The sequence below is a fragment of the Ostrinia nubilalis genome, chromosome 13 (genome assembly GCF_963855985.1).
Source record: "Ostrinia nubilalis chromosome 13, ilOstNubi1.1, whole genome shotgun sequence".
Taxonomy (NCBI): domain Eukaryota; kingdom Metazoa; phylum Arthropoda; class Insecta; order Lepidoptera; family Crambidae; genus Ostrinia; species Ostrinia nubilalis.
The window spans coordinates 5,816,180-5,840,363 of record NC_087100.1 but is presented as its reverse complement, the minus strand read 5'-3'; the positions used below and the strand labels follow the sequence as shown (position 1 = coordinate 5,840,363).

Here is a 24,184-nt window from a genome sequence, read left to right as displayed (position 1 = left end):
TTATTGTCTATGTAGTTACTCTACTGCTTGCCATTTTATTACGATTTAACAAAGACTACATGGCTTAAAGGTTAAGTACCTAGTTCGTTTCAAATATATTAAAAAAGTGTTTTCGTTTTAGCAAGCTCTTTCTAAAAACTTGAAAAAGAAGCCCCATCCTTTGTTGCTATTATTATATCAAAAAAAGTGTATTTTTGCGTCTTTTACGGTTCATGAAATGGTTTAAGGAAGTTTTTCAGTAAAGAAGTGATTTTAATCTGGTAACATTCTGTAGGTTGATACAGAAGGTTCGCGTCTGAGTCAAGATTCTAATTCATATTTTTCTTTAAAGCGGCAGCTAAAGTTCACATTTACAAAATACTACAAATTAAACAACATAAAGTTTCTGAAATTAAAACAGCAGAAATCACCTGTTAAGTAGATGGTGTAGTTGTTTGTTCATGAAGATTACTGTTTAAATTAGTAATTTTTAAATAAACAACTTGAAAAAATCGTACTGCCTAAGGCGGGACTCGAACCCACGACCTTCGCCCGCTTTAGGCAGTACGATTTAGTTTGAGAAGCAATTCTATTCGCTAAGGAATTTAAATAATAATTGATTTATATTTTTAGCCGAACCGCTTTAGTCGTGCTACTATTCTCTTAATTAAACTAATAATGATAGTTGTTAATATCCACATTAAGCAGGTAGAATATTTGACAGTGAATCTACTTTGTCCGTTTTTGTTGCGGTTAAGGTGATTATAATAAACAAGTTAGCGAGTTAGAAGAATGTTTGCTGAGTTCGTGTTCCTGGGGTTAATAGGAAAGTTACTTTTCGCTTATAGGCCGATTATTTCGTGGAACGGCAAAAGTTAACTTTACCTGGACTTACCGGAGGCTGTGGTCTTCAATAATAATCGGGTTTCATTTCTATGAGCTCAGAAAGTTATGTTCAAACGGACCAAAACGAAACACAATGAGTTGTCGTAGAAAAGGCTTTTTATCAAAAATTATCATAACAACAATTAACAAACATTATGTTACCTTTTATATTAACGACCCATATTTTCCTAAACAGGCGATCATCAACGGTCGATAAACATCAGAACAGTATAATTAAAATTAGAAAATTATAGGTATACTGAAAAGAAATAACATGGCGTAAGTCTAAGTACTCACATGAAAAGCTCCCCTGATGAGTGGTCCAGCTTGTCCAACATACAGCGTAGAAGCCGAATCGAAGACCAGCTCCATAGGATTCCTCTTTACAGCAACCGTGTCGAACTCGTGACAGTTCAGGAACAACGTCACATTGTCAGTTGTGACCCTCATCGCGAAGCGACTCCACTTCTTGGCAAAAGATGGCACTACAAACGACGCGATGGTTTGGGAAAGAGCGTAAATATTCGCGTCAGTGTACAGTAAGGATATGTTGGTGAGACCAGGACCCGAAGGGATCAGTTGAACCCCCAATTGGACTACCGTTTCTAATGGGTTGACAACAGAGAATAAAAATCCGCCATCTTTGTTCGCTGGTCTGACAGTAGCAGTGATAGAGAATTCGGGGTAAAGCTTCTCAGGCATGAAGAGGCGGTATGGAGACTTGATGTCTGAGCCTGGTCGTAGACCATAGGCAGGGAAGCCGTCAAGGCCTTCGTCGAAGTATTGGGTCTTTGGGTTGCTGAAAGGAACGCCGATGGCGTGCAGCAGGTCGTATTCGGGAACATCTGAAAATAAATTAAAAACATTACGAAGGGTATTTGCAACTCGTACAGTTAATAATTATTATGATGACTTTTAGTACTATACAAGAGTAACGCGAGTCTTTAAGGTAATAGGCACAATTTCATACTCGACTATTAATCACCCATCTACAGTGTTATTTAGTTCCGCGTTTTATTTTACTGTGTACTCTTTCAGTTGTTTATATTTCCCGTATCCGTCCGTAATGCGGGTCTTACAACATCACGAATCATGAATATAAAATGGCGGGTGCAATATAAAAAAAGTTATTTTTCTTCTCTGTGGAACTTGGCAGTTCACCTCGCTCGCATAAAACAAAATTAAACTGAGAAATGGCATGAACGCTGGCACTTTTCATACGAATTGTTTTCAGCGGGGACAATTAACACGGCCGTTGTCTGCTTTGTGTGGCAAATAGCGTACTTAAAGCTATTGTGGTATAAAGGCCTAAGGTATACAAATCTTTTATATGTATCGTCATGCCAACGGATGGAGTGAGTTAGTTATGTACTTAGGAGGACTTCTTTCAGTTAATTTGTCTTTGTACAACAACTAGGGTGTTTGCTTACACCGCATTATTAACGTCCAAACGACGTATTACCCTGAAAACACTGGACACCATACAGTCAAATTAATGGCTTTCGATTATAAAGAGTCTTGTTCTTTCTACTATTTTTATAGAGTCATTCGATGTCTGGTGGACATGACCTTAGCGACATTAGAAACACAAACTAATCAAAACTTATTGAGAGACTTTGCGTATATTATTAAGTCTACTTATCTAGCTTTCTCGGATTCGGATCATCATTATCATAATCATTTCAGCGACACATACTGCTGAACATAGGCCTCCCCGAATGGTTTCCACATAGCCCGGTTGGTAGCCTGCATTTATTTTATCTTAATTGATGCAAATACCGTTTCATATTTAAAATATAATAAATTGCTTCTCCGAAAGCACGAAAGTCTAGTACGACTATTTCAAGCGCAAGAAAGTTACCTAGAATAATTACGTTTCTTATGTAATGAGTTGCTTCCAGTAATTACAACCCTTTGTGAAGTCGGCTTTTCTGTTAATGTGAAAACACATTTCCCATTATTCATGCTAAATATTTTAATAAACTCACCATCAAAGTGTCAGTTAAGTAAGTGAGCTTTCCGGAAATTTTGTCGTCAACGTAAAGGCAAGCGTACTTGCAATTTATATTTTAAGTACTTTTTTTCGACCTTCTTTTATTATTATAAAATTATTCAGTATGTACTACGTTTCAGTTTATTATGTGTTGACGCCTAAACCGCTGAAAGAATTAAGATGCACTTTGGTATACCTAGAGATAATAAATGAGAGAGAAATTTTTTTTCGACAAAAGGTACATTAGTTTTTTCCTGTTTATCGAAAATAATTAAAATTATTCTTAATAAATAAGGACTGAGTGAGAATTGTATCCCTCTCCGTACTTATCTCGTGTTCACACTATGAAAACTAAAATGCTGGTGTAAACAAAATAAGTGTTTCTAAGCAGGCAAATGCATGTAGTAACTGAGTTGACCGAAATCGTAACCTAAAGTTAATAGAAAATCTATACTCATGATGACTTAATACTTTAATAATAAGCTTTTAAACTTTCGAACAATAGAGAAACACGGGTCTCAACGCGACTTTTTTATATGAGTATAAAACGTCAAGCCGTGATTACATTAGTATTTGAATCAATAAAGCTGGGTTTCATCACCTGACTGTGACTTTAACAAACGTCAAAAATCTGTCAAACTCCATACATAAAACACCGGTTATCGTTATAGTTACGGTCAAAGTTAGGTGGTGCAACTCAGCCTAATTAGTTAATAACGATAGAAAATCTAGCCTCTATTCTCTACATGCTTCGTTATACTGAAGGAAAATTCCCTGTAAAATCAATACAGTTTGAGCTTATTGATCCCTCGCCGACTGGACTGGAAACAATTTGCATTTAAAATTGGTTTTCTTCCCGTATCCATGTTTATGTTGTGAACAAGTTGGATTGACAGTTTTATTGTTTTCACAAATCGTTTGTTTGGCCCGCTTTTATTTCTAACACATTAAAGGCAATTTGTAATCTGGACGTGAATTCGAGATATTTTTGGGTATCCATTGTTGTGAGTTGGATTGGTTTGGTATATTGATGTTGCTTCGACACAAATTGACAATAAGCCTAATAATTTTCCATTTACAATTGAGTTCCAATGAGGGCTATCGTTTTTATACTTAACAGTTGGCACCCCTGGCGATTGACAGGACCTTACTCTACAGTGGCGCCATCTTGATGAGTGCAAATACGATAGTCCTCCTACCACTTTCGCGTTCACCAGTTGGTGCCACTGTCTTCGCTACTATCAAGTGACAGGACCTTACTCTACAGTGGCGCTAACTGGTGAGCGCTAAAACGATAGCCCTCATTGGTACAGCAAATAAATATTTTATAGCACATCTTATCAGAAATAGACGTGTTGACACCACCAATCAATTGACGTACTTATTAAAACTGTCAAAACGAAACTCTCCCATAGATTTTGTATGGCACTACAAGCAAGTGACATCACAATTTAATTTTAGTTAATTCAAATAAACTACTTTTTTCAATTACAATGCGACCAAAAATAGGAATTTACAGGTAAATTAAAATGAATTAAGTTTTTAGGACTAGAATGAAGTGTCTTTTTAAAAAAGTTGTCATTTCGAATTATTGGGGAATGGTGTCAAATTGTCTATTAAAATAACACAAAGCTGTCGCTATGTTCTTTTTGGATGTCATTGGGAGAAGCCTATATTCAGCAGTGGACGTCCTATAGCTGAAAATGATGATGATGATGATGATGAACACACAAAATTGTGTACATATAAAAACCAAATATTCCCTCACCGCTTTGGAATTTGGAGCCAAACAATCCGTCGTTAGCCGAGCACAGGGTCGTTAAGAGCGGCAGCAGCAGCCAGTGGTACCTGTAACAAAGCATAATGGTCAATAAAGCGACATTTATGACTAAATTAAAGCGATTCCGTTTATGAACCACGGTGGCACTTGATAGGTTGTGGACATTTGAAACTTGTGCTTGTGAATGTCGTTTATAAGTAAAACAACGCTAATGTGCCATTACTGAAAACGTTATGTATAGTTAAACTATAGTTTTTTTTAATTAAGGGTGCTATATTGATATTGAGTATAGACGAGCATTTACTTGTCACGAAACAACGAGACGCTCTATGAAATGTCTAGTGTCCACACCCTGTCACGAACCAAACGTCATACATTTTATCTGTATTGTACAATTTGCAAGAACGCTAGGTATATTACATAGAAATGCTCTACTCGTAGTGTTTACTCACTTTTAGGACAGTTGTACTTTGAACAATGAGGAAAAATGTGTAATTTTAACCGCTCTATCTCCCTGAAAAAATATATTTTTATTAACACATACTTGAACGTTTTTTTTCATAAGCCATAATATACCTATATCTACATAGTACCTATTACGATTACGAGTAGATAGTTCACACGAGTAGTTCACTAGACTTTTGTAATTGTTTGTCAACTTTGACTTTGAGAGAAGTCTCAAAGTCGTAACTTTTTTATCAGAACATTATGAATCTTCACTTAGCAACTTAATTGTAACGTTCAAAAGGACCCGACGAACTATTGGTAAGGCTGAGTTCCCAATTAGATCAATTTAGGTACACTAGTACGAAAAAAGTCCCTATTTGCAATTCAGATCATACACTCAACATCAAATAAACCGCACCTTCCGCGATGCGAACTTTAAAGATTTTCTTCTGACACAATCATGGTGCCCCAACAATATTGGTGTTATTTGAACGCCCAATAAATATCCTCAAAGAAAAACACATTTAATTTCTTAATAAATGATTAGCATATACTTACCATAAATGTGACTTGAAACAAGACCTCACTTTGGGTTCACCTCTGGGATCAATTAGACCCAATTTTATGATTATAAAACCAAATAATGATCACACGTGTCCTCTTTAACAGATGGATAGCGATTAATCCCAACTTAACAGTTTTATAGCCATAAAAGTTGGCTCAAGCATAACTACCTATTTTTTGAAGAAGTGACTCTGGATCCTTCTTGAGACACATTTTTGTGGTAAAAACCTTTCCTTTAATGAAATGAAGTTTAGAACTAGGCTTTTAAATGGTACCAATATTGGTGGGAAATGGGGATGCATACGTTTCAAAGTGCTTTTCGCGGGAGGTGCGATTTATTTGATGTCGAGTGTATTTTGAGAACGAGCGAGTGAAGAGAGCGGTAATTGATACGAATATTGGGGAGTGTTTCGCACCGGTTCGGTGTTCGATAATCGAGTCAAAACATTGATTCGGCATTCAGGCTAACGAATCAGTTTTAGGATTCGGGAATCGAAAGTTTATCGGCGTGATTTTAAAGGCTTGTTTTAAAATAGCGCTTTTATTAAAGTAGTATTAAAAGCCGGTAGATCTATTCTTATAAAAATATTGGATACTTAACTTTTAAATTGCCTCATTTAAAGACAATTAATTTAGAATAAAAGCGCGCGGAGACATCCGCGCGCAGTCCTCCAATTTGACGTTTCTAGAGTGACATTGACATTACTTACGTCAATGATGACAGTAGCTCAGTGAGCGTTAGCTACCTATGCACCACTGCCTTGTAAGTAGATATTACAGAATGAAGCACTGCACACCACAAATTTTTAGTCAGCCGATTCCAATTTGTATGAGAAATTAGTCGATACCAAATCGGTGTAATGTAATGTACGTGCACTTCCATACTGATTAACAGTCCAACCAAACTATCTGCCAAAAAAAAAATTAGGCTGGATTGCACCATCTTACTTTAACTTTGACAAACGTCAAAAATCTGTCTAACTCCATACAAAAAACACCGGTTATCGTTAAAGTTACGGCCAAAATTCGGTGGTGCAACTCAGCCTTAGTCAGGGGAGTAACAAAACCCGATAGATTTTTTTGGTTTTAAAGAGAATGCTTCGAATGCGAGTCACATTCAGTATCCAGTAGCGTTAAAAGATATTTTTAGTCGCACAATTTATTTATGCCCTACGTAAAGGTCACTTTAGTGTGTCATAAAAACAAAAAAACATCGCGAGCACTTAGAAATTCTCGCAAACACTTTCGTAACGTCTAGACTTTATGCCATCTCCAACGACCGTGAAGCTATCTCTTTACGAACATAATGAGTTCACTGTTCCTACTATAATTTGCAAGGATTATTATTACATCTTGTTTACTGAAATTAATGGGGGTGATGCAGCCTGCTCGTATTTCAGGCCCACATTTTTAATTAAAATTAAGGTGTTACAGTAACGAGATAACGTTTTACGGACAGTGGAAAGTGATAGAGTAGGCTCGCGCAAGGCGCCATGTGAAAATTGTAACAACAAAATTAGATTTTAAAATTTTTTGGCGGAGTCCTCTCTATAAATATCTAAAATCGATCGGAGGAGTCCCCTCGATCGTTAATCAATAAAAATAATGTACCTACTAATTTCTAGCACCAGAAGATTCAATAAATTGTTTGCAATCATATTTAATTAGTTAAAGAGACTTTCGGTCTTAAAGCTAACAATCATCATCATCATCAACAGAGCCCTTTACAGTCCACTGTCCACTTTTGTAGCATAAGATTAGCCTAGAGTTTTCAACTGTCAAATAAGTTATTCAATAAAGATTTTATTTATTTACTGCTGGACTGTGAGCTTCCTCCACTATAGTGGAGGGTTTTGCCTACTAACAATAGATTTTGTAATTTAATAGCTTCTGATTATGAAAATTAAAAAAGGTACTTGCCTCTGAAATAATGTCTAAAATCACAATGAAATTTTTCCTCTTTGTCTTAGTTTTAAAATAGGATAGAGCCAAATATGACCTCTAAAATTAGTAGATCTACTACATCTGGCTCCGTTGTGACCTAGCCGTAAGCTATGTTGTCAAATTATAAAAGCATTATGTTTAATAATTAAACTTTGATGCAGACAATTAAACGAGTCGTTTTCTTTGATAATGTCGTTCTTTAAATTATTTAATGAATAGGGGTACATTAATAGTTTTGTAAACTTGAGTACACTTTTAGGATAGATTTGTTTATTTTAATAGACATTTTCCAAAAATTGTCATCAAACTGACTAATTACAGTGAATAAAAATAAAAATTTAAAGCAATTAGCATTATCAGAATCGTATTACAATAATTTTTTGTCAATTTAAAAACAAAATAAAATTGACATAAGGTCAAATATAGATTTCAAACATTAATTTCTAAGATTGTTTGAGCTTGTTAATTAATTTACACCCGCGGACATCAATCTGTATTGTTACGAAACGATAGATCTTTCCATTTGACAAATTGAAGACTAATTCAAATTAGCTGCGATTCGACTGCTATTGCAAACATTATTTCTCAGTGACTACGCAATTTAAGCCAAAGGTCTCAAGGTGCAGGACCCGAGAAAGCTGGGAGCGTTTAATCGATGTCAAAATGTTTCGAGAAGTGTGAAAATTTATTCGAAACACGATATTTAATTGTCGTATATCACATTACAAAGGTTTGTAGTCAGCCAGTGTTAACGACTGGGGTCATTTTGTGGAACGCATAACACCTTTTTTGTGGCATTAATGAGATTGTTTTCTTTTGTTTTCTCTCTGTTCAACGGATTGAGCAACTTTTTGTTATGTGTCAATTTGTATTTGTGAATAATTTTACATTTTATAAAGTTGTTCTGGTGCTTTTTATTTCACTCATCAAGCATTGCTCTTAGAATTTTTAACTGCTTCATTTGAGACCCAAACCTTAAATACTTAGAAATTTGTTCACAACGTAAAAAACACTTGAATACCTGAAAATCTTTTAGATTTTGCATGTTCTTAAAATTTGAAAATCAAGCATAAATTAATAAACAAACAAACAAAACAAACAAATAAACTCTAGCAAACATCAATAATAACGATTAAAAAGTTTTTATCTTACTACAGCTAATAACCATCTTATGAAGATAATTTATCTTAATAAAATAATAATAATGCGTTTGTCGTTACTGCTAAGAGCCAGTGATTTTTCAATCATTCTTCAACTTCCCATCAGTCATCATTACTCTGTAGATACTTCAAAACCCATTCCCACGCGAATTTCACCATAGAACATACAATATTAATACCCAGAAAGTCCATTTTTGCTCGTATTGGGTTTGGTTTAATAAGATTAACCAATCTTTCTAGTATAATATTTAATAACTCCGGTTTATTTTTTTAAACAACCCCCTGTTACCGATTTATTCTTCAACAAAAAATTGGACTTTAAAAAATGCACTAACTTTAGATTATTCATTCAGTCAGATTGATAGTCATAACTTTGTCACTTTTTTGTCTCTTTCTTAGGCTGAGTTGCACCATCTTAATTTAACTTTAAAAAACGTCAAAATCTGTCAATCTCCATACAAAAAGCACTGTTTATCGATAAAGTTAGATGGTGCAACTCAGCCTTAGAGTTTAGTAAACCTTTAAGCGCTCTTTTACTTTAACAAGTTTACGCGTAGATAACGACTCTACTGTTCCTTCGTTCTACATTATGTAACAACATTGTACATAACCCTTTAATAGAACTTTATGCCTGCTAATAATAATTACACCTTTGCCATCTGCGTGGGTCTAAAATTTCAAAATTAATGTAATCCTGGATACATCAGTGATTATTTGAGAAGTGATTTGTTAAGGCAAATGAGATAGGATTGGCAGATAATGGATATCTATTGCCAATATTTTGGTATCCTTTGTTTTCACATCAGATTAGATCACAGAAAGCTACCTACGTAAACAGCTACAAGATTATAAAAGAGGCTCATGTAAGTCAAAAGTACTTGAGACTTTAAACATTATTTTTATAACAACACCTAATAAATAATTAGGCTGAGTTACACCACCTGCCTTCGACCTTAACTATAACGATAACCGGTGTGTTTTGTATGGAGTTTAACAGATTTCTAACGTTTGTTAAAGAAAGATGGTGCAACCTGGTGAAAAATGATGATGATGGTGAAAAATTGTACAAATATCTCAAGATGATTAGCACGTCTTATTCTTTCAAATTTCACCAGCTACAAGCTCATATTTTTGTCTTATATTATTGGGGAATGTTCTCTTAAATAAAAAGTTTTAATGTGTAGCACTTCCCAAAAATTCAATGTGTAGCAAATTATATTTCCTAATGATACACGAGTCAAGATCTTCTTCTTGAGAATTCCGACTTCTATTTAATTAAACATCAGCATCTGATATGGGTCTGCTATCAGTCATCGCGTCGATCCTATCGAGGGAAACAGGGCAAATTAATTGTGGGCGCCAAAAGTCCTAAGGGCTAATCCGTCAACGTGACGTAGGTCCGGCGTGTCAGCGATTGTTACATGTGAGGTATTGGTGACGATTTAATCTATTTTGGCTGCGGTAGGGAAAGAGGAACTATTGTGTAGCACTTTTATGCGTCTGTTTGTACTTATGTATACCTAACCAAAGTCGACTCGCTTAGAGGTCACAATATAAAAATAGAATGAAAAATGTTTATTATTTCCAATTAATTGCAGGCGGCAAAACTTCTAAGGGCTAATCCGTCAAGGTGACGTAGGTCCGGCGTGTCAGCGATTGTTACATGTGAGGTATTGGTGACGATTTAATCTATTTTTGGGCTCGATAGGGAAAGAGGAACCATTGTAGCACTTTTATGTGTCTGTTTGTACTTAACTATATAACCAAAGTCGAGTCGCTTAGAGGTCACATTATAAAAATAGAATGAAAAATGTTTATTATTTCCAATTAATTGCAGGCGGCAAAAGTTCTAAGGGCTAATCCGTCAACGTGACGTAGGTCCGGCGTGTCAGCGATTGTTACATGTGAGGTATTGCTGACGATGATTTTTTCAGCTCGATTGAGAAAGAGGAACCCTTGTAGCACTTTTACGCGTCTGTCTAACCAAAGGCAAAGTCGAGTCGAGTAAAGAGGTACAATATGAAAAAATAATGAAAAATGATCATTATATAGTTGAAATTAATTCTAAGGGCTAATCCGTTAACGTGACGGAGGTCCGGCGTGACAGCGATTCTTATATGTGAGGTAGGTAGTGGTGACGATTTAATCTATTTTTGGAGTTCCAAACCTTCTCGTATGTTTGTATCCAAAATAGAGTCACACTAACATTTTTTCTACCCAGTTTAAGGCTAAAATTATTATTTACACATCCTTGATTTGTTCTTAAACTTTTACATAAGCTTGAAATAATACTGTATCTGAAAGAATTAGTCGATAGTCAACATGTAAATTCAAAACCTCTCATTTTTTGTAAAAGTCGATTGTAGACAAAGAATGCGCCACTCCTACTAATTTGTACTTGCGTCAATGCCACATTTTAGACAATTCAACGCCCAACAAAAATGTCGAGTTGGAATTAATTGATTTACAATTCCAATAAAATTAACTCTGCCTACACTTTGACGCTTTCTTACGAAACCGGCCGTTGCTCTATCAGCCCAAAAATGTGCCTATATATCTCTATAATCTTCAATCATTACGGTATTGGTGTGACCATAGTTTATACAGAGCAGCCAGCTCATTTGAAAATCGCGATATAGTGCTTATGACAAAACTAAAGAAATAAAGAACATTACGAAAACCGAAAGAGTTTTCTTTTCGCACTGTAGATATTGATATTGATGAAAGCCACTTAATAAAAGTAGTTCAAAGTACCAGCCATTTTGTTTTATCGACCAAAAGGATGATAAATAAGTGAAAATAAATGGCAGATAGTAATAATTATAGCATGGATTTGATTTTTTGTTCACACAATACGTATAAAGTCCGGTCACCGAGAGCCGAGGATGGGTTAGCCTGGGGTCATTGTACGAAATTCTATCTGCTCGGCGACCGGACTTTAGAAAGATAAAGAAAATAATTACAGTCGTAGCGTTATGTAGCCAAAGGCTTAGTGGTTTACATAAGTTTATTTTAAGTGAGCTTAGAGATTCACTAATTGATGTGGCTGTTCTTATTTCACTGTGACAAAAATTTATGTAATACGACAGCGAGTGTACATTGCGTCTTGTATATCAATCACCAAGATAATGTACAAATGAGTTAATTAATTTATTGACACTCCGGGGTCTTAGGGCCGACGGAAACGTATTTTATCTTGTTCATTGCAGCTGGTGTAAATAAGGCGTTCTATTTATTTTACAATAGTTTATCTTCAAAGTTTATGCGAACAGGAATCATAAAATAAGTTTCAATTCAAGAAATTAAATTGCGCAAATTGTATTCTTTTTTCTACAATCTTACTAAAATTATAATTGCAAAAGTTTGTATGGATGTCTGGATATTTGTTACTCTATCACGCAAAAACTACTGAACGTATTTTGATGAAACTTTACAGTATTATTGTTTATAACCCAGAATAACATATAGGCTATAGTTTATGACGATCTGCGACCAACTAAATTTCACGCGGGTGAAGCCGCGCGGGCAAAAGCTAGTGTCTTAATAAACTGGGTAAAATAAATTAATATGACTTTTCAATTTAAATTATCCGAAGGAATGCTCCCAAGAACTCCAGATCGAGAGTCCTATTCTAGGCACACGTTAAAACACTCGGGTTCGAAAGTTATAACATAAAAACATACTTGATCTTATTTCAATTAAAATTATAAGGTCACTCTATTACAGCTCTAAGCTGTTATTTACATCCGATTTACAGCTATTAATTTAATATAACCCGTAAATGGTAAATGCTAGCATTCAATGCCTTAGAGCCGACTTAATTCTAAGTCTCAGAATATAATCGTGGCATTAACTCAATCGATGACAGAACAAGTAACCGCAAATCAGTAGATTTGATTCTAATTACTTGTAATCTGTACTGGTTATCTAGTGGACACGATTCATACTTTTATGGCAGTGTAGTGAAGCCCGGTGTTTTTGGCCGAAGCCGAAACTATGATTTACGGCCACTCTTCTACAGCCTTAGCCGAATACCATTTAGCGACAGTAGTATTCGATTGTTAACTTATTTAGAGTAATAACCAGGGGCAAACTTGGCCTTGACTGGTTGGGTTTTGTTGAAAGAAAAATAGAAATTGGCAATAGATCCTGCTCAAGAGTTATAGCGATGAGAACGAGAGTTGGGAATAGTTCCGTAATGGCATTGGGCTAAAGCTACTGTGACCAGTTTTTTATTAGCGGTCAAGCTGTAGATCCTGGCTACACTGAAGATGCAGCGTTGTGAATGAGACGTGGGAATAGTCCTGTAACTATTATGACAAGTATTTTTGGCCGAAACAGACAAATACTAAACTTCGGCCAAACACTGGTTTGTATAGATACTAGCATTCGATCACGGCTTCGCCCGCATGCACGCTCATCGCTCCAATTGTACTGTCAGAGATCAAGTTGTTTTATGACCATTGATTGACATGACTCTAGGATCGTTGTAAAATGGATGAGTTTGTAAAATTGTGAATTAATAATTATTAAAACATTGTTTCCCATTCTACTTATAAATGAGAAAGTTGGTGAGGAGGAATTGATGCATGGTTTTTATTCTTTAAAGCGTAAACCATTGAACTGGTTTAGGTAACATTTGGCATAGTTATAGTTTGAGACCCAGGGATAAACATAAAGTATGCTAGTTGGTATCCCGTGAGATGAAGTTTTTCTGTCATCTTTTCACTCAGGTGAAGCTGCGGGCAAAAGCTAGTCAACAATAAAGATGTGTATGACATTATCAATGTAAGCCAAATAATTAAAACAACAATAACCGAGCGCAATCAAAGTATGAAACCATTTGTGAACTCATAACGTATGTACCTGTTAGTGACAGCTAATAAAGTTAAACTTTATAAACTTTATTACTGGCCGTGTAATTTATGCAACAAATAGCTGTACAGAATCAGTTTTATTTATGCAAATCGTGCCGGTAAAATATTAGTACTTCCCTACAATAGTCGATTGCGAAATGTACAAACAAACCTACAGAATGGACATTTGTAAATTTACTTGTGCATTCAAGTATTTGTTCATAAATAGGAGGCACAAACGGTGTGTACCGTCGATAGTCCACGTCCATATTAGTATAGAGTTAGTGGCTACAATGTTAACTGTCGTGGGGTATTGAAATGTCAAGCGATGTAGATAGCATTGGACTCGACTTTGCAATGAAATACGATTTCACTAGAAACTACTGTTTACACTGTGTTACTACATATTATAATCGTCGGTATTCATTTTTGAAAAAGAAACATCATTTTGTGTCACCTATCTTTTATCACTAACCCTAAGATAGACATTTTGTCGGCATGAAAATACTACTGTTTCGGCTTCTTTTCAGCACTGGCACGGTCCCGAAGCAGTGTTAGGGTTGTATTAAACTACTACTAACCCAGAAAAATATGTAAAATAGCTTTTTAAATAGGTACCTGTACGCGGAAAATAAATAAATTATTATTAAGCCTAGGCGCAGACCACCGATTTTTAGTCGGCCGATAGTTATTAAATCAGGCAGTTAATCAGTATGGAGATGTATGGAAGTTCGCACATTACACCGATTTGTTATCGGCCGATTCTTCATACAAATTAGAATCGGGCCCAACTATCGGCCAGGCTTACTTAGGCTTTAAGTATTGCTGAGACGTGGTTTCCATTAAGAAACCTTTCATTAGTTCTGGAACCTAAATTGTTAAATGTTTTTTTAGAATCGGAAAAGAAGACTCATCATTGCTGACTGTACCTAAAACTAATTTGAATCCGTATGTGAAAGTGAAAGTTCACTCAATCTTTTATTTCACCGCGTAACCTGCGATATTCACAGTTATTTTGTTTTGACCTTAAAAAGCATAATTAAAGGGCATTCAAGAACTTGAGATTCCCTTTCATTGATTCTAATCGCGGTTCCAATTATGATGCTTTGTTGAAATTGATTTGTGTTTGAAGTATTTTAAATTTTGTTCGGTAATCTCTATCTAATGATGGCTTAGTGGTGGTATGGTTAATTGTGAACATGATGGTCACATAAGAGACAACTGTTTTTGCTAGGTCAATTAAGTATAAAACCCCTATTTTAACTAAAAATCCTTTTACTTCAAGTAAATTAGAAAAGGAAAAACTGTAGTAGAGACTAAATGACCTTAAGATGAAACGTTAACCGATTCAGACTTTTCCTTAACAAAGCGACGTTCCTGTCTTTCATTGCGGACCTTGTATCCGATAAGTTTTTATAAGAACTTTAAATCCTTTTTAAATAACAATAAGTTTTCTCTCTGTTTAGCTTGCCCCTAATCCCCATTTACTAGCCTATATCTGCAAATTATTAGCATCATATTTGCTAGCTAATATTCAGAGTCACGCGTCGATGCCCGGTACGTGTCGCGTTCGTCGTCCGTCTGACGGACACGTGCGATTTGCATCGCGCGTGACTGCGATGGTTCGGCCAGATTACGGCTTCCGAAGGTTTGGCGAACGTCAACCTCCCTAAAATATAGGTCCGAATTCGAAATATGAATTCGAATTGACGTAAGATAACACCAATGGGAATCGCCGCGTCTGAGCCGAATGAAATGTTGGAATCGATGCACGGTCACCCAGCCAGCATAGTAGATCGTGGTAAGCCAAAGGTCCTCCAAATTTGTATTGGCTTTGAAGCTTTCTATGCGCGTTACATACGCTAACGCTTTACTAAATGAAATGAGTAATCAAAATACAAGCACCAAGGCAAGGACGATTACAGGTTTTTTCATTGGACATGGCCTTCATTCAGGAACTATTTACTCGGCATACCGCGGCAGATACCTATTGCAATATTTTTGGACTGTGGTGCCTATAAGTATTTTAGTCTTCTGCCGAATGACCTCTTTTCGCTTTTCGGATAATATTAGCTCTTAAAACGAAAACTCAAGCATGCATATCTTTCTCCTGCTTACTCAAGTCACTCAGTAGTGACTTGTATGTAGTCGATGCCAGCTTAACTCCCACATTCCACGTTTCATCTCCGTTTGTACCACTATCTACTCGCACAATGTTTGTAGCACCTATATTCGTTAACACCTCCAGTTTGATTTGTACTTCAAAAACCAATTTTTCGCAGAACTGCGGTGTGATTTTAACGTCAGTTCAATTTGCATTCGGCGCGCGTCACCGCGGGTCAGGGCGTCCAGCATTTTAGAAGTCGGCGAAATTCGTGCTCCTTTTTTGTAAACTACATTCGGTAACAAGTTTTCGTTTTCAAAAGTTCATTGTTTGGTATGGAAATCTCGACGCTGTGTTTTTACACAATTTATTTTTGGACATATCATATCAATATTACATACTACGTGTCGCTTGACAAACTCGAATGTAGTTTAAAGAAATATGTAGAGAAACCAGTACTATTTCAGCGACGTCGTCTGCTATAGTTGTGTGTAGTCGGTTAAGAATTTGTAGGGACCCTAAATATTAAGTACTATTTTACTATGTTTGAATCTTTGCTATTCAAAATATACGAAATTGAATTGAATAAATCAATCTATTTGTTAGTACATAAATTGAATATTCAATAACGTTCCAAGATAAAACAATAAAATATTTAAAAGTAAGGTCTATGAAATTCCATTTTCAATTTTGTCTTGCTCCAATAAATAAAACAAGGAGGATCTATTTCTGCGCCAGAAATTGTTTATGAAAGCGTCTCAACTCCCACAAAGTTCTCTGGCCCTCTTGAAACTTACAAAAGCCAGTTTAAAACAACGGCCAATAAATATCGGCAATTGACAAACTTGTGCTTTCTGATAATTAGGAGTTGTCACAATTTATTAATTTATTTTTGCTGACATGTAAAAGTTGGGATTTGTCTTTTCTAAATCCAATATCCTAAGTAATGATTACTGTCCTACATTGCTTAGATAGAAGTAACATTAGTGAAAAATCTATACTATGAACTTATGAAGGTGTGAAGGTGTAGGTGTTTTTAGTACGATTTTGCAAGAAAAACTAAATCATTGGGGGACGCCTATGTTCAGCAGTGGACATCCTGTGGTTGAAATGATGAGTAATGAATTAGACCTGAGTGTATTTAGAAATGAGAAATCCTACTTAGTGTGGAATTTTTTTTCAAAAATCTATACTAATATATGCGAAAGTAACTCTGTCTGTCTGTTTATCTTGCTTTCGAGCCTAAGCCACTGAACCGATTTTGATGAAATTTAAGCATACAGATAGTTTGAGTCCGGGGAAAGGACATATGATAGTTTTTACCCTGGTTTTTAAAACAGGGACGCGCGCGATATAGTTTTTCTGTGACTGACAAAATTCCTCACGGGCGAAGCCGCGGGCGGAATGCTAGTGAAAAATAAATCGGTTAATTGAAGTTTTGGCTTTGCAATAAGAACACTCAGTTCAGTCAGGATGACATTGTAAAGATCTACTTCCATTGGCTTGCTGACGGCCGATGGGGCAGCAAGGTTCTGGAGTGGAGGCCACGTACCGGAAAACACAGCGTGGGACGACATCAGAAAGGTAGTAAGAAAGCGCTGGACGCAGGCCGCTACCAACCGGGTAACATGGAAAGCATTTGGGGAGGCCTATGTTCAGCAGTGGACGTCCTATGGCTGAGATGATGTTGATGATGACGACTTGCATTGGCAGTGTCAATAAGTAATTTAGCGTGTTGTATGGTTATGTAAAGACTGCAAAAGAACAAAATCCATTATAATAATTTATGATCTTAATTGGAGGAAGGATAAAAGTAAAAGAACTTATTCGAATTCGCAATAAATTCGTTGTTTCAAGTATTCACCGATATGTATTAACCGCGAACGATTTACCGCGTAAATGTGCGGCTTCCAATGGAAATTGGAACTTTTACCGATTCTGAACAGTTCCATTTCCGTTTCAATGTTGTTTTATTATTGTTGCATTAAAATTTACATGCGTTCTACAGTTCTGGGAATAATACGCGTCATTATTGTCATTCGCGGTTTCCCGGAACTTTGGAGATAAAATAACATGTTTTTCCATAAGAGGGTATACCGATCTGTTAATTGGAGTATCGATAAAAATATATTGTGATGCATATTTCTCTATTTTTAATACAATTCAGTTAAAATATGATAATCGTTTTGCTGCTAACGATTTTTCATCGCCTTATTTATTCGAAACGAATTGATACTATGTAAGTGAAAATTGCGTCTTACAGATAGTTTATAATCATATTATTATACTTAGCCGATTAAAGAAATAAGTAATACCTGGAGTCAATAAAACTCGAATTATTTAGTAATAAAAACCTATTGTATTGTATTTAAGTGTGTTTGTTGTGTATAATTGACCTCTTGGTTTCAACAAGGAAACTAATATAGCACACTCGTAAGAATTTGTCTACGAAAATTTCTTCTACCAACATGTCATGAGCGTCAGTCACGTCGGCTCTAAAGGTGAGCAGTATCACCAGTAACACCGGCACCACGACGTAAACAATCGACAGCTTCATGAATTATTAAAGGCGCCGAATTTCCCACTTGTCCCACAAAAAGTAAATGTCACCTATTTCAGCTAGTGTTGTACCGAAAACTAGTGTTTTTTAACTTATCGATGAAGGGTCGGCCAAATCAACGCGTGCGTGCGTATATGAATTTGTAGCGATGAGTCATATCAACGTGTCTTGTCATTGATCGTGGCGATCTATGCACACGCAGTGATCGCCATCGCCAACGCCATCGCCGACGAGAGCTGCACTCGTTGGTTTGACCGAAAAAGTTTTACGAGATAATCTATTAATTGATTTTATAACATTGAATAGAAATTAATCATTAATTTATCTGTAGATGCTGTATGTAGAGATAAGTGACAGATAAGATCAATGGGAATTAAGTATTTGTGAATGGTTAGCGGTAGTTTAGAGATGCAATAAGATGCTGTTGCCCTTTACAATATAAATGTCGTCTTTTATTCATATCTTTAATGTATGGAAGGTAATACTTACAATAAGTATTGAATTTGAGATAGAACAGTAACTCTTCACCTATATTATTTTCGCATTGTCAAAAATGAAACAGTCTAATATGTTAGTTATTATAATTACATTATCATTATACTTATCTTTAGGGTATTATGGTACTTTATTGCTGCTGCCTATTCCACGAGGAAAAATTTTATGCGATTGATGTTAAAACTGTTAGTCGAAAACTGTTAGGCTCTATTCTTAATCAGAAATGAATACAGATATTTTATTATTTTTACATAATAAAAAACTTTTGGAGATAAGACAAACTTGCAGTCTTCACTCGATGTTTAGACTTATCGACACCGTCCCATCACTGGTTTCGTTAGTCCCGAAGGAGTAATATTGAGGAGTACTATTGCGTTACGGGACATTTGCGTAACAGTGAGGTTGTTTGCTCACTCTTAGGATAGTGGGCCTAGTGCCATTTGTCGGGACCTTTTTGCTGGAAGTTGTTGATTTATAGCTTTCCTATTGTAAAGTGCGATACAGTTTATTTAATGCTTTTTGCGGGATGGCCCGTTGAGAATTGTGGGATAAGTAGTACTCTCACTTACTTTCTATAACTTACGCATGTAGATAGGTACATATTCATAAGGTAAACGTTTTACCATTCTGACCTTTTTGAAGATAAAAGCCTAAACATTTACTATAATACAATATACAAGATAGTTTTCCAGATGCTAGATGCTTAGTTTATGATACAGGCATATTGTACTATTCTGAAACAGAAAAGTAAGGCAAAGCAAAGACCGAAAATGTTAAGAATCGTAAGCTGAAACAATTTACACGGTTTTCGCCTGTATGCGATAAAATTTTAATATTATAATTCCTCGTAACTGTCATTCATCTTGTTAAGTGCATTATCGCGATGTCAATAAGGCTCATTATTCAGTGCAAGCTGAATGCAAACGCTCTACATTTCGCCATTTTCGACATGACGGGGTATTTCGAAGGGTCATCATCACGAAAAATGTCTATTGGCACTTTAATTCGAACCTAGCAAGTATGAAGTTTGTCTGCTTTATTTTTTACGTGAGCTTGATAAAATTCCTTTTAGTGCTCCACTCCCGATAATCCTTGGTTTATATGGAGCGCTTCAACAGACAGTCAAAGGACACTAGTTTTTTGACTACCTAGACTTAATGAGAATTAATTAATGCTAGTTCTGATAAGATTGACAAGGCATTTGTAAGTTTATAGTATTTACTGTTGTATAGCTGTTTGACCTAGCTTTTATTTGTAATGAGTACAAAGAATACAAGTTGGACCGACGACCTCATAAACGAAGGCGCTGGCAGATAGCTACCAACCGGTAATCATTAGGGGATACCTATGTACAGCCACGGTTCAGCAGTGGACGTCCTATTGCTGGAATGATGACGTTAATAACGAAGAATAATGATAATATTATGTTTCCATTCCACCCTGAAACGTTAACCATTGCCAATCAAACTATAGAACAATCTACAAGACATCGTTCGTTTGTTCGTTCGTTTCAGCCGAATGACATCCACTGCTGGACAAAGGCCTCTTCCAAGGTTTTCCACAATGAACGGTCCTGCGCTGCCCGCATCCAGGCTCTTCCCGCGACCTTCACCAGATCGTCGGTCCACCTAGTAGGAGGCCTGCCCACGCTACGTCTTCCAGCCCGTGGTCGCCACTCGAGAACTTTTCTGCCCCAACGACCATCGTCTCTACGAGCTATGTGCCCCGCCCACTGCCACTTGATTTTAGCAATTCTGCGAGCTATGTCGGTCACTTTGGTTCACCTGCGGATCTCCTCATTTCTGATTCGATCACGCAGGGAAACTCCGAGCATAGCCCGCTCCAAGGCATCACCAATATTAAACGCCGCTTAATTCCAACTGTACGTTGTAATTGATGAATTTTATTGACTTAATCCGAATGTTTAATGTCTGTAGCGGAATTCGTGCAAAATATTTTGATGAGCACCCTCGGGAACAGTAATGAAAGCGGGCGTGCGTTCGGAGGTAATTTTTTGCTTCGCATACCGCAAAGCATTTTTCGTAATGTAATTTCGGGTGGGGCACGTCGAAGTGGATCGATGTGTTAGGGCGTTGAGGGGTTAAATTTAAAGGTGCTTTGTTGTTCATTTTTGGGATTAGACCTCGAAAAAAATTCAAGTACTTTCCAAAATGTCGTCGTGTCAAATAGCACGGACGACGTTACGTAGTTAAGATACGAGTAAAAGCTATGGCATCAAGTATTTCTCAACAAAGCTAGAACAGAAAATATTTTTTTAAATGATCTTCGATCAATAACACGAGTAGCTTGATTATTATCATCATCGTCAGATCATTTTGCCTCCCCTGCAGAAGAATGTGCATATCTAAATACATATAATTCAAAGGTGACTGACTGACTGACTCACTGACATAGTGATCTATCAACGCACAGCCCAAACCACTGGATGGATCGGGCTGAAATTTGGCATGCATTTAGATGTTATGACGTTGGTTGAAAGGATTTATAAAACTCCACCCCTAAGGGGGTAAAACGGGATCCAGGCGTACGGGCGGCCGCTAGTTTTAAAATAAGTTTGAATGATTAAATCATTATTAAGAAAGCAGTTCACACCCTTACTTCAAAAGTGCTATCACAAAAACTCCAGACAATCAACTCAGAAAAAATGCATGAGCGCATTTTGACGAGCACACCTAATATTTTATGCACGCCGCACTTGCATACTGATATCAAAAAACAAGAAAGAACTTGGCGCATTGTTTTACCTTCCCTTGTCTCGTTTTGCTGTTACTGCACCCATGGCTATGGCTATACGACCCCCAAAGTTTTCAGAATCCATCCTAAATGAATAATGCATCAAAACAACGAATAGAGTCTACTTTGAAACACTTTTGACGCCTAGTAACTTTACTTTTGGCTACGGCTTATAAAAGTAGGGTAAGTGACTTACAAAGTGATGACACTTTTTTTATCCACAACGAGGAAGCTCTTGGCCTGTACCTGTATCTCACCTGATGGTAAGTGACGATCAGGCCGAAGGTGGAAGCGAGCTTCACCCGGAATACTCAACCACAGAGGCACTGTGTAGCGTTGCAGTTTTGGCTGTTTTTCACAAATTGTTTTTCTTACTCGATATTTGGATTTGGGATACCACTAGCGACATCTATTGGCGTGATTTGGAATTAATTTGCAATAGATGGCGCTTTTTGCTCAGTCAATTCAAATATATTTTATTGAAACATTTCCTAATGTTTTTGTTTTGATTATTCTATTTTTTAATAGAATATTTTCAGTGTTCAGGAGATTGTTTTCATCATGGTTTTTATTAGTATTTACTTTTCTAAGCTGCGAAACGAAACGTCTCGCGATTGACATCGCGGCTGTCAGTTGAGCTGTCAAATCACTTTGGAATTTTGGTCGATCTTGCGCAACCGCAATTTTATTGTTTTCTGGGATGTAGTTCCCTGTGTTTCAAATCGTGTTATGCAGAATGCATCCACGATAATTTATTAATATAATTTAAAAATATTCACACATGAGGTAAGTTCCCGTCGGAGAATTTATTTATTTTTCGTGATTGATATTTTTCGTATTCCAGTACGTGGTATTTCATGTGATCGTTCTTGCAGAAATTCCCTAAATCCTGTTCGGATGAGGGTGGGTTGCTGAAGACTGCGAGTGAATTTCAAATTAGCGAGCAGTTTTTCGTAAGTATTTGTTTCCCATTGCGGGTTTTTCATAACCTAATGCCGCGTTCCAAATGTGATGCTGACACTCGTATTTTTCGTTTCAGATGCGGGATTTCATATATTTCAGATTTTTACAATTTTATAATTTAAACATAATATTTTGATGATATTTCATATATTTTAATTTCTCTTCATTTCGTATGAATTGTTTCTCCTTTCTAAACTGCTGATCTCTTCGCATTTCCTCCTTGTCATCAAACCTCTGTCTCTGCAAGAGTGTGAACGCTTTCCTGCCGAGGAGATGCAAGAGCTTCATCTGGCACTGTGCGCTTGAGGCCGTGGAGGACGCTGCTTGTAGCCTAAAAGTGTGCGAGACCCGTTGGACCCCGGAAGAAGAGAGGAACGTTCAGGGTAACGGCTTATAACAGCATGGCTTCCAAGGTACCCACTTTTCCATCCTTCAAGTAGGAGTCTTTCCGACCTGACATCGTGCAGTTATCTTAACTATTAGAGTCTTTTAATATTTAGGCTGAGTTTTAAGAAATTTGTAGTGGCAATAATATTCACCAAACCGAACCTAATTAACGACCCTGAATCCCTTGAGATTGGCACTATTACAGTAGTTATTATAATATCGTAATTGTTAACTATATACGAGCATACGAGATAAAAATAAATTGTCGATGGTGGAAGTATCAATTAATGTAAGGGACATTTTGGCCAAAATGAGTTATATATACCAACGCATTCAGAATTTTCGGCTCTATCGATTGGTATACTTGAAATGTTGATATCTTTAAAAAAATGTCCCTTACCTTAAACATTTTTAGTCGTCTGAATACGACTTTTGGGGAAATAAATGATTTAAAGGACCTAAATTCCTTTTAATAATACAATTCAGCCCTTACCCTAAACTGTTGGTTTTAACTTTTGAACTCATTGAACCTTACTTCATTTTAAACTTTTTGATTTATCATAATTAGGCCCTTACGTTAATATGCATATAGGATATCAATTACTTTTTTTAGTGGTGATATGCATTTAATGCCTCCCACTCCTACTACACTTATGAACACTAAGTTGTCTTGTCTCTATCTTTTTTCTGTTCATTTTTACGCAGTTGGGTTTTTGACCGAGGGGCTGAAGGCTCTTCAGAAGCTGTTCAATTCCGTCATCCTCGAAGGAAAAACGCCTACGGTATGGCACAGAAGTGTGGTGATACTCTTCTTCAAAAAAGGCGACAAAACCATGTTGAAGAATTATAGACCCATCTCACTTCTGAGCCATGTCTACAAGCTGTTTTCGAGAGTCATTACGAATCGTCTCGCTCGTAAGCTCGATAACTTCCAGCCTCTCAAACAAGCCGGTTTCCGAAAAGGCTTTAGTACACCACATACATATGCCACGGCAGATTATACAGAAGACCAAGGAGTATAGTCAGTCACTTTGCCTGGCGTTTGTGGACTATGAGAAAGCTTCGATCGAGACCTGGGCAGTACCTACTACAGTTTCTCCAACGGTGTCAAATTGACTATATCGATACATCGAAGTGTTGAAAGGCTTGTACGAAAACGCCACAATGTCGTTCCGTCTTCAGGATCAAGACTCGAAACCAGTTGCAGCAGCAGACAGGGGAACTGAAAACTCCGAAACTGTTCACCACCTGGAGAACTGCTTCTGGACTGGAACGGATTCGGCATAAATATCAAGGGTGAGTAAATAACCCAC

At 36.6% G+C, this 24,184-nt stretch overlaps 1 protein-coding gene across 2 annotated transcripts in view; it reads right to left on the bottom strand.

Moving 5' to 3' along the window:
* Positions 1-24,184, bottom strand: part of LOC135077443 (collagen alpha-2(IX) chain-like) — a 180,341-nt gene that overhangs the window by 69,314 nt on the left and 86,843 nt on the right. For both annotated transcript variants that reach the window (XM_063971984.1, XM_063971986.1), the window contains exons 2-3: positions 4,626-4,705; positions 1,162-1,709 (exon numbers count right to left, since the gene is read on the bottom strand). In XM_063971984.1, coding sequence (XP_063828054.1) covers positions 1,162-1,709; positions 4,626-4,705 — 628 coding nt within the window. The remainder of the gene's footprint in view (positions 1-1,161; positions 1,710-4,625; positions 4,706-24,184) is intronic.